General features: G+C 37.1%; 1 protein-coding gene across 1 annotated transcript in view; it reads right to left on the bottom strand.

Annotated features, from left to right (window-relative positions):
• The window catches only part of LOC142354061 (uncharacterized), a 29,149-nt gene extending 23,744 nt beyond the window's left edge, over positions 1–5,405 (bottom strand). The window contains exon 1 of the mRNA XM_075406335.1: positions 5,225–5,405. Coding sequence (XP_075262450.1) covers positions 5,225–5,401 — 177 coding nt within the window. The 5' untranslated portion in view covers positions 5,402–5,405. The remainder of the gene's footprint in view (positions 1–5,224) is intronic.
• Positions 5,406–17,214: the final 11,809 nt, after the last annotated feature.

The raw sequence follows: 17,214 nt of genomic DNA, 5'->3' as shown, positions 1-17,214 counted from the left end.
GGTACTTTAAAACCAAGAACGTTCGAACTGCATGGAAAAGTTCACTGTATTTCCCGAGTCTCCTAGTCCTTGTTTTCAAACTGCTATATGTTTGACATTGAATACGAGTTTTTCCTTTCCCTTCACTACTCCGGCATGACTAAGTAGGAGGACAAACCATTCTAATTTGGCTTCTCTATGAAATCAAAAAGTCGCAAATGTTAACGAGACCTTAAAAAACATCGTTCCAGTACAATCCTTTGGATTGTAAAAAATACGAAGATAAGATCAATAATGGTTTGGCTATCGTTTTGCGGTTATTAAACAGTTTTGAATTGAGCGTTAGAATTCTGACAGATGGTACGTGGATACTGATTTTTTTGTGATTATTGTCTTAAATTGTCCAATGTACTACAACAGTCATTTTATTTCGTCCTTCCCAAACAATAAATGACGTGTTAGCACTCAAGCTTTTACGTAGATGTTGTCAGACATCATACAATAAAAAGAAAAAGAAATTGCTGACATGTTTCCAATTTTACACTTTGCAAAAATATGAGCACTCTGGTTGATGAAAAACTTTTCTGAACGAACAAGCTGTAATTTGGTGGAGAGAAGCTGTTATGGAATCTCAACAATGCTGTGCCTTTAAATTGAAGGAAAATAAGCTTGATATTAAAACCAATAAAACCAATTTGCTTCGTCGAGGCGTCTTTATACAGGCTTCTCAAGCCTTTGATGTCTTTGAAAGTACATTGCATTTGTTCTTGAAAATAATTTATTATCATTATTAGCATTGACTCTAGTAATCTTTGCTACCTCGATGCACTCCCTAGTTGAGAAGACCGAACAAAAACGACGCAAGAAATGTTCGGTATGTTCGGTTTTCTACGTAAGAAATGGTCGGCATGTTCGGTATAATCGGTTTCAAATGAAAGAAATTGTCGGTATGTTCGGTCTAGAAAGTAAGAAAGCTTCGGTATGTTCGGTTTTGCGAGATTCGGTATGTTCGGTTCGGAATGTAAGAGAGATTCGGTATGTTCGGTATTTAAACATAAGAAATCATCGGTATGTTCGGTTTTGGACGCAAGAAATTGTCAGATTTTTCCATTGGGAAAATTGATATTTCTGTTTATAATGTAGTCAAACGTTACGATAGCGTTCTTTTTGCAGGAATTTCAAACGTACGTCTCAAAGAAAAATTCTGGAAAAGTGTGTTGATTAATTTTCATCATGAATCAGGTTTTTAGTTTTATTGATTTGTACGAATTAATTTTTAAAATTGATTGTTTTTGGTTGCGTTAAATCGACTTTCTTTGTCGTTGTGCCTAAAATTGAGCTTAATAAAAGACGATGCTTGAACCAAAAACCTCAAAAATTGGTACTTTAAAACCAAGAATGTTCGAACTGCATGGAAAAGTTCACTGTATTTCCCGAGTCTCCTAGTCCTTGTTTTCAAACTGCTATATGTTTGACATTGAATATGAGTTTTTCCTTTCCCTTCACTACTCCGGCATGACTAAGTAGGAGGACAAACCATTCTAATTTGGCTTCTCTATGAAATCAAAAAGTCGCAAATGTTAACGAGACCTTAAAAAACATCGTTCCAGTACAATCCTTTGGATTGTAAAAAATACGAAGATAAGATCAATAATGGTTTGGCTATCGTTTTGCGGTTATTAAACAGTTTTGAATTGAGCGTTAGAATTCTGACAGATGGTACGTGGATACTGATTTTTTTGTGATTATTGTCTTAAATTGTCCAATGTACTACAACAGTCATTTTATTTCGTCCTTCCCAAACAATAAATGACGTGTTAGCACTCAAGCTTTTACGTAGATGTTGTCAGACATCATACAATAACAAAAAGAAAAAGAAATTGCTGACATGTTTCCAATTTTACACTTTGCAAAAATATGAGCACTCTGGTTGATGAAAAACTTTTCTGAACGAACAAGCTGTAATTTGGTGGAGAGAAGCTGTTATGGAATCTCAACAATGCTGTGCCTTTAAATTGAAGGAAAATAAGCTTGATATTAAAACCAATAAAACCAATTTGCTTCGTCGAGGCGTCTTTATACAGGCTTCTCAAGCCTTTGATGTCTTTGAAAGTACATTGCATTTGTTCTTGAAAATAATTTATTATCATTATTAGCATTGACTCTAGTAATCTTTGCTACCTCGATGCACTCCCTAGTTGAGAAGACCGAACAAAAACGACGCAAGAAATGTTCGGTATGTTCGGTTTTCTACGTAAGAAATGGTCGGCATTTTCGGTATAATCGGTTTCAAATGAAAGAAATTGTCGGTATGTTCGGTCTAGAAAGTAAGAAAGCTTCGGTATGTTCGGTTTTGCGAGATTCGGTATGTTCGGTTCGGAATGTAAGAGAGATTCGGTATGTTCGGTATTTAAACATAAGAAATCATCGGTATGTTCGGTTTTGGACGCAAGAAATTGTCAGATTTTTCCATTGGGAAAATTGATATTTCTGTTTATAATGTAGTCAAACGTTACGATAGCGTTCTTTTTGCAGGAATTTCAAACGTACGTCTCAAAGAAAAATTCTGGAAAAGTGTGTTGATTAATTTTCATCATGAATCAGGTTTTTAGTTTTATTGATTTGTACGAATTAATTTTTAAAATTGATTGTTTTTGGTTTCGTTAAATCGACTTTCTTTGTCGTTGTGCCTAAAATTGAGCTTAATAAAAGACGATGCTTGAACCAAAAACCTCAAAAATTGGTACTTTAAAACCAAGAATGTTCGAACTGCATGGAAAAGTTCACTGTATTTCCCGAATCTCCTAGTCCTTGTTTTCAAACTGCTATATGTTTGACATTGAATATGAGTTTTTCCTTTCCCTTCACTACTCCGGCATGACTAAGTAGAAGGACAAACCATTCCAATTTGGCTTCTCTATGAAATCAAAAAGTCAAAAATGTTAACGAGACCTTAAAAAACATCTTTCCAATACAATCTTTTGGATTGTAAAAATATGAAGATAAGATCAATAATGGTTTGGCTATCGTTTTGCGGTTATTAAACAGTTTTGTATTGAGCGTTAGAATTCTGACAGAAGGTACGTGGATACTGATTTTTTTGTGATTATTGTCTTAAATTGTCCAAAGTACTACAACAGTCATTCAACCAATTCGTCCTTCCCAAACAATAAGTGACGTGTTAGCACTCAAGCTTTTACGTAGATGTTGTCAGACATCATACAATAACAAAAAGAAAAAGAAATTGCTGACATGTTTCCAATTTTACACTTTGCAAGAATATGAGCACTCTGGTTGATGAAAAACTTTTCTGAACGAACAATCTGTAATTTGGTGGAGAGAAGCTGTTATGGAATCTCAACAATGCTGTGCCTTTAAATTGAAGGTAAATAAGCTTGATATTAAAACCAATAAAACCAATTTGCTTCGTCGAGGCGTCTTTACACAGGCTTCTCAAGCCTTTGATGTCTTTGAAAGTACATTGCATTTGTTCTTGAAAATAATTTATTATCATTATTAGCATTGACTCTAGTAATCTTTGCTACCTCGATGCACTCCCTAGTTGAGAAGACCGAACAAAAACGACGCAAGAAATGTTCGGTATGTTCGGTTTTCTACGTAAGAAATGGTCGGCAAGTTCGGTATGATCGGTTTCAAATGAAAGAAATTGTCGGTATGTTCGGTCTAGAAAGTAAGAAAGCTTCGGTATGTTCGGTTTTGCGAGATTCGGTATGTTCGGTTCGGAATGTAAGAGAGATTCGGTATGTTCGGTATTTAAACATAAGAAATCATCGGTATGTTCGGTTTTGGACGCAAGAAATTGTCGGAGTTTTCCATTGGGAAAATTGATATTTCTGTTTATAATGTAGTCAGACGTTACGATAGCGTTCTTTTTGCAGGAATTTCAAACTTACGTCTCAAAGAAAAATTCTGGAAAAGTGTGCAAAACTCCTGAAAATTTTTCTTTAGCTCGTTGACCAAACTAGTTATGCAAATATAAAGTTCTTGATTATTTTTGAATTTTAGAATATAACATACTTGTTGAAAATTGATGAAAATTTTGTTTAATAATTCACTCTCACTGGGATTGGACATACTTTCTTGTAGTTTACAATTAAGTTCTTTGACGGTTGGTTACGTTTGAAACAGAACGTGCCGACCGAAATTTCTTCCATGTTTATTCGTGGTAGGAAAACTCAAAATATGATAGTTCTTAATGTTTCTCTCAACGATACCGAATCTCTCTTACGTTAAAAAACGACGATACCGAATCTCTCACGTTTAAAAACGACAATACCGAATCTCTCTTATGTTAAAAAACGACGATACCGAATCTCTCTTACGTTTAAAAACGACAATACCGAATCTCTCTTACGTTAAAAAACGACGACACCGAATCTCTCTTACGTTAAAAAATGACAATACCGAAACTTTCTTATATTAAATACCGAACAAAAACGACAATACCGACGAAAAAAATCGTAAGGGCTTTCGTCGTTTTTGGCTAGAAAAAACCGACAATACCGACAATTTCTTACGTTTAAAAACCGAAAATTTCTCAACTAGGGCTACGATGGGCTTCATCGGTTTATTCATTCTCGTCTGATTGTGATCTTTTGTCCGTGAAATCAATCACTATACTGCGCAAATTTGTTGCAATAACTCTAAAATCTATCGAGTTGAAACAGTTAATGACAAAACTCAGAAGCGAAGCGTGACAGTTGAGAAACGCGTAAAACAAAGAAATGCGTAAAACTTTTTTCGCGCGTTTTACGTGAAAAACGCTTTAAGTGACCAAAGTGAAGTTCAGAAATGTAAGAAGTTGGAAAATGTCAAGCCTCAATTTTCTTCGCGAACAAAAAAATTGAGCAAGTTTCTTCAAGGACTGCTTCGGTTTTTAGCTTTCCAGTGATACCGATTTAGTCTCTGCTCCACGAAAGATATCGATCGACCATAGTTGACTTAAAAATCCAGGACCATATGAAATTGGCGGCGTTGGAACAATTCTGGGAAAGAATATAATAGCTTTTACTTATAGTAATCTAAGGAGAACAAGACTGATGTTATAGAGAGCGATTGAGAAGAATGAAGAATTCTTCAACAAAACAAATACTTCCATATTTGAACTTTTATTAAGCAAAAACTTTTGATTCCGAATCAAAGTTTGATAACAAAGATTTGTATTAATAATAAATAATTATCACAATTATGTTAACCCAGTTGATTGTCAATTAATATTACTTACCCGTTTGCATGAGTAGTCTGGAAGTGCTATTAAACAGCTATCGAAAGCCACCGGGTTCGGGAGAACGGTGATCTTGCAACAACTCGGCACAGTCAAGTTTCCTTGGGCTCCATTTTCGTCAATGCTCTCCAAAATGACATCAGTCGGAGACGTCACGACTATTTCACTCTCAACCATTTATCATCTAGAAAGATCATGTAAACAATGATTTCATTGGAAACGTACAAAAAACGTAGATTTGTATCTATTCTTCTCCCCCTCCCCCACATAGTGGTCATATCACCATATGATCATACAATTTTTACGCCTCCTCCCACTCCCCCTCCCCTTGATTGGTAAGTCAAGATACCCCCATAGGCTCAACTGCTTGAAGGATATCCATTATTTGTAACACCCCCTTACCTAATTATCTACTATGCAACCGCACAAGCTTTATCACTGGCGCCTTACTAAATTCAAACTAAGTGAAATATGCCCTCGGTAGATTCTGACCGTAACTGCAGGTGGGATTAAGATTTCTTAGCATTCCATGCAGTTTGAATTGATCTAACAGTTTGAAAAATATCTGCAATGAATACAACACTTGTCGGAAAACAAATAAGTAAACTACAGATTTCAAGTAAACAATGCAACGCTTCAGGATTCAATTGATATATTTTGCATCACCATAAAATTATAGAGTAAATCTAAGTCATAAAGCGTAGAGAAAGTCAATAGCCTCAGAAATCGTCACTTAATATCAGCAAAATCAGCGATTAAGCAGGAGACGACTTTCTCGCACCCTCAAAATTATTTTGTTTAAACAGTGCTGGGTATTTTGTCAAATCTTTTGTGCTAAGCAAGTAACTGTATACTTCAGGGCATGGAACAAATAGCCCAAGATGTAATTATATCAGTTAACCTGAATCGTACTCAACTACAGGCTAACAATTTTTCGATTCACTTACAAATTAAGCACTTTCTGACGATTTTTCAAACTAGTCAGGCAGCCCACTAGAATTCGCTTCAGGGACCTATGAACGAGGAAGGTAAAAACGTTGTCTTTCCAATTTTAGCAACACTTTGTGCTTCTATAATGTATAGCGGTATACTGCTGGTCCGTACTAGATACATAAATGACGGGGTTAATCGCAGGACCACATGTATAACTTGAGAGTTCAACCCCTAGTTCTACTCTTGGTATATAGTTTACATTTAAAGAAAATTAAATGCAAATGTGAATTAATCAATTTATGTTAAGCAACATCAAATATGAACCGATCGATCATGAAGGGTAGAACTATTCTAATGAGAGAGTTAAATAAGGTTAAAATGAGGAATTTCATTCCCATGATTGGAAGGAAGATTTGAATGCTAAAAAATTCTATACTTCTATTGGATAAACCCCTTAATTTTGCATTTCTCCTGATTGAATTTTATTGAAAGAATTGGAAAGAGTAAAAAACAGTTGGTTCAATACAAAGCTTTGAACCCGAATTTTACTCCGAAGATACTAGAGGTAAAACAAAACAGTAATACAGAAAGTACCACATTATATGGTGATAAGAATCCAAAGCCCTCTCTTTTAAATCGGAAAACAAAATTTAATTGGAAAACTAATTTCAAAACTAACTCCTTTCCATTCAAACTTTATTCTTTCTTTGAAAAATCTTTGACCTATACAAATTATACTTTGAAATTCAATCAAAGTAGCGCTTGTGGTGAATTTGAGCCGTCCCGCCGCTTCGAAACAAAATATGGATTAGTCTTCAGTAACGTCCTAGTGCAGGCTCATACGATCAAAAACCTTTTCCTATTTGTCATCAATATTATGGATGCGCCAGTCCACCTAAAAGCAGGAGTAAAAATTGGCGAGTTCACTGTCTTAACAGCTGAGCAAGCATCCTACCTTATCCCGCTAGAGCCTGAACTTCTCAAAAATTACACGAAGCGTAAGCAGCAACTAATTCTAAATAGCATTGAAATGAAGAACAAATATAACCAGCCTTCTGATACACAAGTTAACAAATTCTGGTTCTCAACCCTTGAGACCTGGAAAGACCCAGAAAAATTGGATGGACTTAAAAAACGAATATAAGATTCACTGATTCAATTCAAAAAAGCAGAGTCATTGGACCCCAAACAAGTTGAAGAAAGTCGAATACAATACATTGAAAGCTTCAACGGGACAAAATCTGCAATTGACGAACAGTCAAAAAGAAATCATAAGAACTCCTTGTCGATTATAACAAAATTTTTGCCAGACAGACTAAATATCGGAGTAAAAAAACTAGCTAACACCGGAGCATAACCGTCCTTTATACAATCAAAGTCCACCAACTCCATCTGCTCAGAATAATCCATCTGCTCAGAAACGATTATCATCAAATAATTTGTTCTGCAAGATGGAGGGAAGTCAGGGATACTATACATTACAAATGACAGCAACAATCTGTACAACTTCTAGTGTTCAACGTTGCCAGTCAAACCTGGGCATTTTTACGACTTGCTCAAGTCCTCAGTAGATCAGTAAGTGCATTCAGCTCTACTGTGAGAGAATCTCTAAACTCAGTTGTTACGGCAGACAAATGTACACAATATGTAGACACTGCAACAGCGTCTTTTACAGTTGAAGAAACGATTGACAACCTAAGAGCTGTCTTCAAATGTCTACAAAAATCCGCATTGAAAACATCTAATGAAAAAGCCAAGGTGGAGTAACGCATTTAGTATTTCTGGGAAAGACTATATCAGGCGAGGGAATAACTCCAAATGAATGGAAGATACAAAAACTTCTCCAAAAGTCAAAAAATGCCCACAAACACAGAAAAAAAACTCATGATCGGCTTCTTCCAATTCTAAAAAGAATTCAATCCGGAACTAGCAGAGCAACTGCTGCGCCTCTACCAAATTCTCAGGAACAAACTCAATTCAAAACGACAGATTAACACCAAGAAATGCTTCAGACACTCAAAATCAATCTCAAACACGCATGCCAACTAAGCCTCCGTTTGCCTAAAAACGACCAATATGACAAAATGGCAGATACTTTATTCCAGGCAGCAGGGTACGTTCTAATTATAAACGATTACTGCCAAACTGAGAATCAATTTCAATACGCACCAGTGTGTTTTGGCTCAATAATTTTCCCTCCCTCCTTCATTAAACTGTCAAGTTACGCGAAGGAGTTCGTGGCAGTTCATTACGCCTTGGACACTTTTGGCAGATTGTTTGAGGAGCAACCCAACTAATATTCATTGAGACTGAAAACCGAGCATTGATACGCTTCTTTCAAGCTAAAAAAATACCATCCCCTCTTTGGACAGTAGTTGATCGTGCTAAGTTTAAATTTCATAATGGGACAAGTTCCGGGAAAAAACCAATTTAGTTGCGGACTATCTTGCACGAAATTACATAAATCCAGAAAAAATGCAATTGCGCATTGCTGAAGCACTACTGGTCCACAAAATTGATGCTGATGTTTTATCTAAAACACAGGACAACTCATTTCTGTCCCTAACTTCATCGAGTAAACCAGATATTAAACCAGAACATCAAAACTTAGAAGGTAAAAGCTGGGGAGGCTTGTATGACGTTGAACCAATCCAAATAAACACCGTTCTGATGGAAAACTCTGTTGACGACTTTGACCTATCAGATCGATTTACAACAGTAAACTTAGAGAACGAACAGAAACAAAACAATAACATTCGAGTAGTCTTTCAATGGACTCAAACAAATCAAAAACCTAACGACCTTTCCTATTTATCATTCGACTTGACGAAGTACCCAACCTTAGAAGCAGTCACCAAGGTTGACTATACGACAGGGCGTATTCTATAGAAAATTCTTTGACCAATCAGAAAGTATAGAACTCTTGTAGTATTGCGTACCTCAACAACTGCGAGCCGAAGTTCATTACTGAGTATATAATAGTCCCAATCGAGGTCAACTTGGAATCTCGATTACTAACAAAGAATTTCGAAGGAGATTCTTCTTTCCTGGATTTTCTGAAGTGAGAATAGACTACATCGAAAACTGCCTCACATGTCTTCAACAAAAACCAGCTCCCACATCAGCCCTTTGGCAACCTTTGCAACAAATATCAGCGACCCAAACCTTTCCCGAGGATATGTTTAAGTTAGATCTTGTAGGAAAACTGCCCGGTAAAATCTATTGCTATATTCTAAAGTCCATAGATGTCTTTTCCAAATATATGTTTGCTGTGCCCCCACGAAAACCTGATGCTTGCTCAGTCTACAAAGCATTGGTTTCAATTATGCTTGTACAAAATATTTGTATATTCCCACAATGCTAGTAACAGACCTCGGCACGGCATTCACGTCTCAACTGCTGACGGAGTTGTGCAAAACGCAACAAAAATAACACCAACACACTACAATAAAACACGCACAAACAATAGGACTTCTTGAGAGGACCCACGGCCCCCTCAAACAATTTCTAAAAATGCACAGAAACTCAAACGGTGAGAATTGGCACAACCATTTGGACCTAACAATTTGCGTTCAAAATATAATATACAATGCTTCAATCGTTGCATTACGCCGGCCGATGTTTTACGGAAGACCACCTAAAAAGCCGTTAGACATGCGGTTCATTAACAGACAATATCAGAACATGCAAGCCAAGCTTCGAGAGTCTAAGGCCGTTACAGGACGTAGCCCTAGAGCAATTTGCAAAGTAAAAGAGAACTTGATGTCTACATACAACAGACACAGACAGTATTACGACAGAAAAGCAGGCGCAGCAGCATTTGAGCTATATGACTATTGTCTGATGTTAGACCCAACAGCAGTCCACCAGTCTTCAATATTGCACAAAAAAGTCTGATGGAAGGCACTATACAGAGCTGAACTAGTCTTGACAAAAAGCAATTTATATTGTGCGCCAAACTGGAACACTTCAAAACATATTGCTGTCATCGAAGTAGTCTTCATCCAATGAAACCTAACTTCGTCGTGCCAGATCTCGAGACAGTTAACCCTCTTTTATTTCAGCCAGCAGAAGTAATCGCTGAAGATAATGAACTGAAAACTTTGACACAGCTTGAAAGGCATATATGACATGTCCTTGTCCAAACCCAATCAGAAAATGACGCCCCAAGACATGTTAGGATTAACGAAAATTCAAACGAGCAAGTACACAAAAATAATAGTGAACCAGCAACTCAACTGAGACCGTCACAAAAAATTGTTGAGCGGAATGATGCAGTATTCGTTGTCAAAGTCAGACAAAGACCGAAACCTCGCATACATCATCTGAGACAATGGACACTGCTTACCTTCTACCTTAGAATACGGAGTTGACGGAAGTATCAGCAAACAATTGTAAACGACGCCAGACAAGGTTCTGCTCCGGCGAAATATTTGAGTTAGCGAGACAGCACTCGCCGTAGATTTCTTCAGCTGATCGAAGACGACGATGCCAAACCAGAAGTACCCGTAACAACCGTAATCCAATCCACTTACCCGAACTTACAATAAGAATGGGACCACATTCAGATGACGAAGAACTCATCAGAGAATCACGGCGCAATAACTGAAGGTTACATAAAAAACGAAGAACCTTGGCACCTTTAGCGACTTAGAATGGCAAACATCTCCAGCAACGCAGTTCCAAACCGAAAGCAACCGAGTGTCAGCGCAACAAGCTCTGAAGGAAACCATCGAATAGCATCGCAAGAAGCCACACAACAGGTAGCAAACAAAATCCTGGCGGCGCCACTTGATATAGCAATACTGAAAGGTGCGTTAGACAGGCTCCTACGATATGATACAGACAATCAATTCAATTTCGACAGCAGGAGACGAGGTGTACCATTAAGAGCAGCTGCCACAGCATCAGTATTGGGACTTGGAGCAGGACACCAAGTACTTTGCAATACAAAATCTGTGTTTGGATATGCGATAAGAGGATTGGTGAAACAGAGAAAACCTGCAACTGGCTATACAACATATGAACCAACTGTCAACCAATATTCAACAACTTTCGACAAAAACCAATGACAGATTTTACGTTGTAGCAGGCGAACTCAAAGACATCCAAAAGAGCTCAAGATCAGATCATCCAAACACGAAATCAGCACTGGGAAATGGCTGAAAAAAAGTTTGCAGTCCCCGGACAAAACACTCACCACATACGGAAAAGTGTACAATTTCTCTATGTTCGGGAACAAACAAACCACCATGCATTAATTTTGAGCAAACTCTTCCAGGTTATATTCACAAACAACAAATCATACAGAGCTGCATTATATGCTTTCCATGTTAACTTACTGAACTCACATCCACCTCTCAAAAACTCGTTCCTACCGATGTCTCTCACTCCAAGAGAACAACTCTACAAAGTTCTCCAACTAGTACAACTGATGGAACCAGGAAAACAAGACAGACTAACTTTGGCAATACCTTCACAACAAATGGTGTCTTACTACGCGACGGAGTTGATAACCAATTCAGTTATCAACTTCGTCTCGTTGATAACAAAGAAGCTGGGAGAGCTACCGACGCTGTTTTACTTTTAGCACTCGCCATTACTATAACTTCAAGTACAACACCAATGAAAGTAATTAAAGCGATTGTAATGCCGATGCCAGACGGAGAAGCTGGAAGAGCTTACATCTTTCGACTAGAAAAAGTGTATTGGAAGATCATCAGACTGAATGAAACTGGCCCGTCTCACTGATGACGAACTCGACTAATGCATAGTATCTTCATGATATGCAATATGTTCAGAGGCAATCCCAACCGAGACATCGATATCAAGTTGCTTAGCAACTCTTTATTATCACAATGATGAAACGCTAGAACTAAAAAAATGTCCAGTAGATTTGGTCGACCTCCCTTTTACGGAGCAGGCAATAAACCCAGGATTTGACAGGTAGACGATATTGTCCGCTAAAGGTAATTATCGCCTCGTCGAAACATCAACAAATGGAAGTAACCGGGTTAAAATAATTGGTTAAAATAGTACACATGGGATGACGCGTCTGCATTATAATACTGACCTGTAGACAGCAACTTCAGGGAGAAATAGTTCGCCTCAGAAGTGACCTGTCGTCATGAAAACAGGAGCCGAAGCTACGAATTGATGTGAAGTTGCCGGACCCGTTATAAACAATGTTTTCACTTTTAACGCCTTTGGAAGAGTTGCCGCATTTCTCTTCGATGACAGAAGCGAAAAACAACTGTTGATTGAGTTATAGCCACAGTTGCAATACCTACCAATGAAACAATCTAACGAAGCAATTAGACATAGCAGAGTCACTAATCAGAAAAATGACGAACCAAATTTTCGGAAAAAATTGACCAATATATACATTGGAAAATGTCGCCGTTATTCGGTTTTCTGTCGTTCTCACTCAGTATTTGCCCCCATCTTGGCTACAGTCAATTTTTTCACTAATGGTCCAAGCTGCATCGCCGATTCCCATTCTGAATTGCCCACGAGTATCGAAAAAATAAAACCAAAACCCGCCCAAGTTGTATCAAAGCACGATTACGAATATTTTTACTGAACATTCCCTTCACAAATGTTCTCTGATTCCTCCAGTAGGAATGACTGCACAGAATCTTGAAAGCACAATAGACGAACAGCCAGCAGTTCCCAAAAACCCATACATATTTTTGAGAAGTTATCCGAAAATTGAAAGCAGATCAGCAATCGTACGCTTCAAGACAATTTTCTATTTATTCCGCAATATCCCACCAATCTACAAACATCTCACGTTACAGTGGCAACCCAATGAACACAAAACAATTGTATCGATTAATTGAACCATAAATATTCACATTATTTACAGAAAATTATCAAAAACAAACAAAAATCACAAAAGTCTGCCTTCGAAAAAATCTTATTGCACCAAACGCATTTTTGGGGTTGAAAACCGACAGGAGTTCAACCCTGAAAAGTAATAAATTTTCTCTTTTTTCGACTTCTGAAACAATGGTGCACACCCTTACTTAAGCCCTTTAAAAAATTAATTAAAAAATCCAAAAGCAATTTATTTCACTTGTAGTTTATTCGTTTTGAGAACCCTATCTCTCTAGGTTGTATCAAGTCATTATTTTAATAATTTGATTAAAAATGCCATTATTATTTAACTGAAAATAAACAATTCTTAACACCAAAAAACTTAGGAAAAACTGTTACACAGAGTATTGTATTATTATCTCCACCCATTCGATTACCCGAAACAATCAAGAAGTTCCAGATAGAGCCGGGTTATTATTTTTTATTCCATTTACAGTCAGTTGTTACTTTTCAGCACATATTACAAACCGGAAATGAAAACCTTTACAGTTCAAGCCTTAATTTAATTTTTTAAAAACACCATTGTTTTCATTTTCCTTCTATCAATTTATGACCGTTCTCTCTTCTCGTTGGCCAACACATTCCCTTATATTTAATAGTGCGAAAAATTAAACTTAATCCAGATTGGAAATTTTTATCGTTGCATTATTAACAGCTCCGTATCTTAACAACTCAAATGCAAATTTCCGAAAGAATTCCGTGTCACAGATACAATAACCACAGCAGAAAATCCTCAAAACTTAGGATTTTCCTAATGGATGTTATAATGAAAAATTGAATCCTCTTTCACCGAAAGGCCTCTCTTATTTGAGTTTTAGAAAAAATGTTCCAAATGGCTTTCCTTACAACTTCCGTCGCGAAAGCATGTTACTAGTTGGAGATCCTTCAATGTTTACTTCCTTGATCAGAACACTAATTTATGCTGACTAGGCAAAAATTGTTAAAAGTTACACGTCAAAATCTGAAAAAATAATAGCCTTCTTTGCTCAAAATAAGCAAAAGTTAATGATATGCTGGAAACCTCTCAGTCAACCATATTGCTTAGCTATGCTTCATCAATTGAGCCATTTCAAAGAAATTAGTCTTAGCATCTTGAAAAATAATTGCACTTTCGACTCCTACTACAGAGGTTTGATTGCAACAGGAATTTTCTTACTTGCAACCTCTCAGCTTAATCATTGTAGACATCCTTTGTTTTTTATCCTTTGTTAAAAACATTCCTCTCAGCATTGTTATCAATATACTAAACACTTCGTCTTTCTCCCACATTATTTACAGAAGGTGATTGATAAAACTTTCACAAAACCTAAAAGAATTAGTGTTGAAAATCTCGTTCATAACAGAAAAGCTAAAAACCTTATTAAAAACGAATGGACCGCATTATCTCATGGAAAACAACTCTAAACCTCGAGCCAAACTCATATCAATAAGCTTTCCGAAATATTCAAAAAAGACAACGAGGACAAAATGCCCTACTGATTTAGAAATTCCCAGAAACTCTGAATATAATTTTATATCTATTTTCACCAGTTGTGTACGGCAGTTAATGTGTACGGCAGTTAAAGCCGTTAATGTTTATCCCAGCTCTTTATATGGAGGCCTAATCTTATGCGCAGTTGCTTCCGGTGAAAAATGTGTGGATGTCGATTGAAAAGAAAAACACTTGAAATTCAAAAAACCGCCACATAGCGTTCTTATCCTATGTAATTGATACCGAATAAGCTTATTAAACTACCGAAAACGTTACAATAACCCTCCGGTAAACGGGTTGAAACTTTTGTACTATCAGTTCTTCATTCAAACTTAAAATTTCATGGATCAAATTTCCGCTATTTAAAGCTTAATGAGCCAAATTCCGCGCCTTTAAGGGCGTCATAGAGCACCAGCTATTAATTATTATTAAACCCCTGGTAAATACTTTATAGCTTTGAGCTTGAAATTCCAAGCAAAGACACAATTCATCAAATAATTGCGCCGAATAATTCGGAATTTTACGTTGTCATTAAATGCGCCTTTGAAAAAAAAATGAAATATTCATCAAAAAGCGAAACTGGAAACACTAACTTACTGCTCTTTGGATTCCTCCTTGGCTTTAACACAAAGAAGACGCAAAGCAAGCCTCTTCTCTTTGCATATACGTGGCCGAACAGCGAGCTTTTTTATTCCCAGAACGTCAGAATTCGTGAAAGCGGAGAAATGCTCCAGCGTGTCGTTTAAGATATCAGTGTCAACTGTAATTTTCAAACGGAGATATTCGATGGTTTTTTCAATTCCCTCACCTGAAACCATATTGCGAACCTAATTTCGTCGTGAGCCCAAGCAACAAAATCGCAGATCGAGTCGTGAGCCCTAGCAACAAGATCGCACACAAAAGAAACGATCAGATCGAGTCAGCACCGCATGACAGCAGAGAGCGGGCTGACACAAAAAGGAGTAGCCTTTAGGGAAGTTTGACCTAAGTATTCATTTCAGTTGTATTTTGTGGACCACTGAATAAGAATCAAACGAAATCCTGGGGTGGTAAAGAGACGATCAAACATGGCCCAGGCGCCTCCTCGCTCACATATCACGGAAAGTTTGTCACCAAAGGGAACGTTGGATATAATAACGTCCACTCCTATCTCAATTTGTGGTTGAGTGAACCATTCACCTTTTTGAATCACAAAATCAGTCTTTCCTAACAGTAGCTTCACAGGGAGAAAAATTAGTTACACCCCAAATACTAAAAGTACAATCAGAAGATGCACAATAAAATGGCGAAATATTGCGATACTTGGTTATTTTTTTGGGATTGATAGTCATCAATAGCACCCGACCTTTCCGAAGAACTTCATAAACTTCTGCGGAAATCGGGACAAGTATTGAAAAACCGTTCGTTCTTAATCTGGAGAGTAAAGCCTGACCAACCATTTGCATTACAAATATTAGGATACTTAGAATTTGCATCTATTCCCAAATCCACCCATGATTGGATATCTGTCCCATCAACATTTCGCACTTGTTGCCAGCCTAAATTTTTGATCTTCTCAATTGACCAAAGTTGCTCTTGAAAATTTCGCACGACCTCGCAAGACTTAATCGAAAACCTAAAAAACCGTGCTTCCATCTCTGTCTACCAGTAGTTATTGTTTTATTAGTGTTAGTGCTCACCTTGTAGTATACATTGCCGAATTTATCCAGTAATTACGTAAGCAACACTGCTGACGTCAATAGTTGTTCAAAAAGCACTAGGATTATTTAAGTTAATTGGGAAAAAAGGGCAGCAACTGACGCCATCTGAAACATTAATTATGATCTTACAAAATTTCAATTTCATCAGTAACTATTTATTATCAACCCCTTCTAAATCTTTCATAGCTTTGAACTTGATATTCCAGACAAAGACACAATTCATCAAATAATTGTGCCGAAGATATTTTTTGGGGATTGACAGTCATCAATAGCACCCGACCACTCCGAAGAACTTCATAAATGTCTGCGGAAGTCGGGATAAATATTGAAAAACCGTTCGTTCTTAATCTCGAGGGGAAAGCTTGACCAACCATTTGCATTACAAATATTAGGATACTTAGAAATTGGAACTATTTCAAAATCCACCCATGTTTGGATATCTGCCCCACCAACATTTCGCACTTGTTGCCAGCCTAAATTTTCGATCTTCTCAATTGACAAAAGTTGCTCTTGAAAATTTCGCACAACCTCGCAAGACTCAATCAAAAACCTAAAAAACCGTGTTTCCATCTCTTTCTACCAGTAGTTATTGTTTTATTAGTGTTAGTGCTCACCTTGTAGCATACATTGCCGAATTTATCCAGTAATTACATAAGCAACACTGCTGACGTCAATAGTTGTTCAAAAAGCATTAAGATTATTTAAGCTAACTTGGAAAAAGGGCAGCGACTGACGCCATCTGAAACATTAATTATGATCTTACAAAATTTCAATTTCATCAGCTACTTCTTATTATCAACCCCTGCTAAATCTTTCATAGCTTTGAACTTGAAATTCCAGACAAAGACACAATTCATCAAATAATTGTGCCGAAGATATTTTTTGGGGATTGACAGTCATCAATAGCACCCGACCACTCCGAAGAACTTCATAAATGTCTGCGGAAGTCGGAATAAATATTGAAAAACCGTTCGTTCTTAATCTGGAGAGTAAAGCCTGACCAACCA

The sequence above is a fragment of the Convolutriloba macropyga genome, chromosome 15 (genome assembly GCF_964194025.1).
Source record: "Convolutriloba macropyga chromosome 15, txConMacr16.3, whole genome shotgun sequence".
NCBI lineage: Eukaryota > Metazoa > Xenacoelomorpha > Acoela > Convolutidae > Convolutriloba > Convolutriloba macropyga.
The sequence above is the reverse complement of the archived record's forward strand: the minus strand, read 5'-3'. Positions and strand labels throughout refer to the sequence as shown.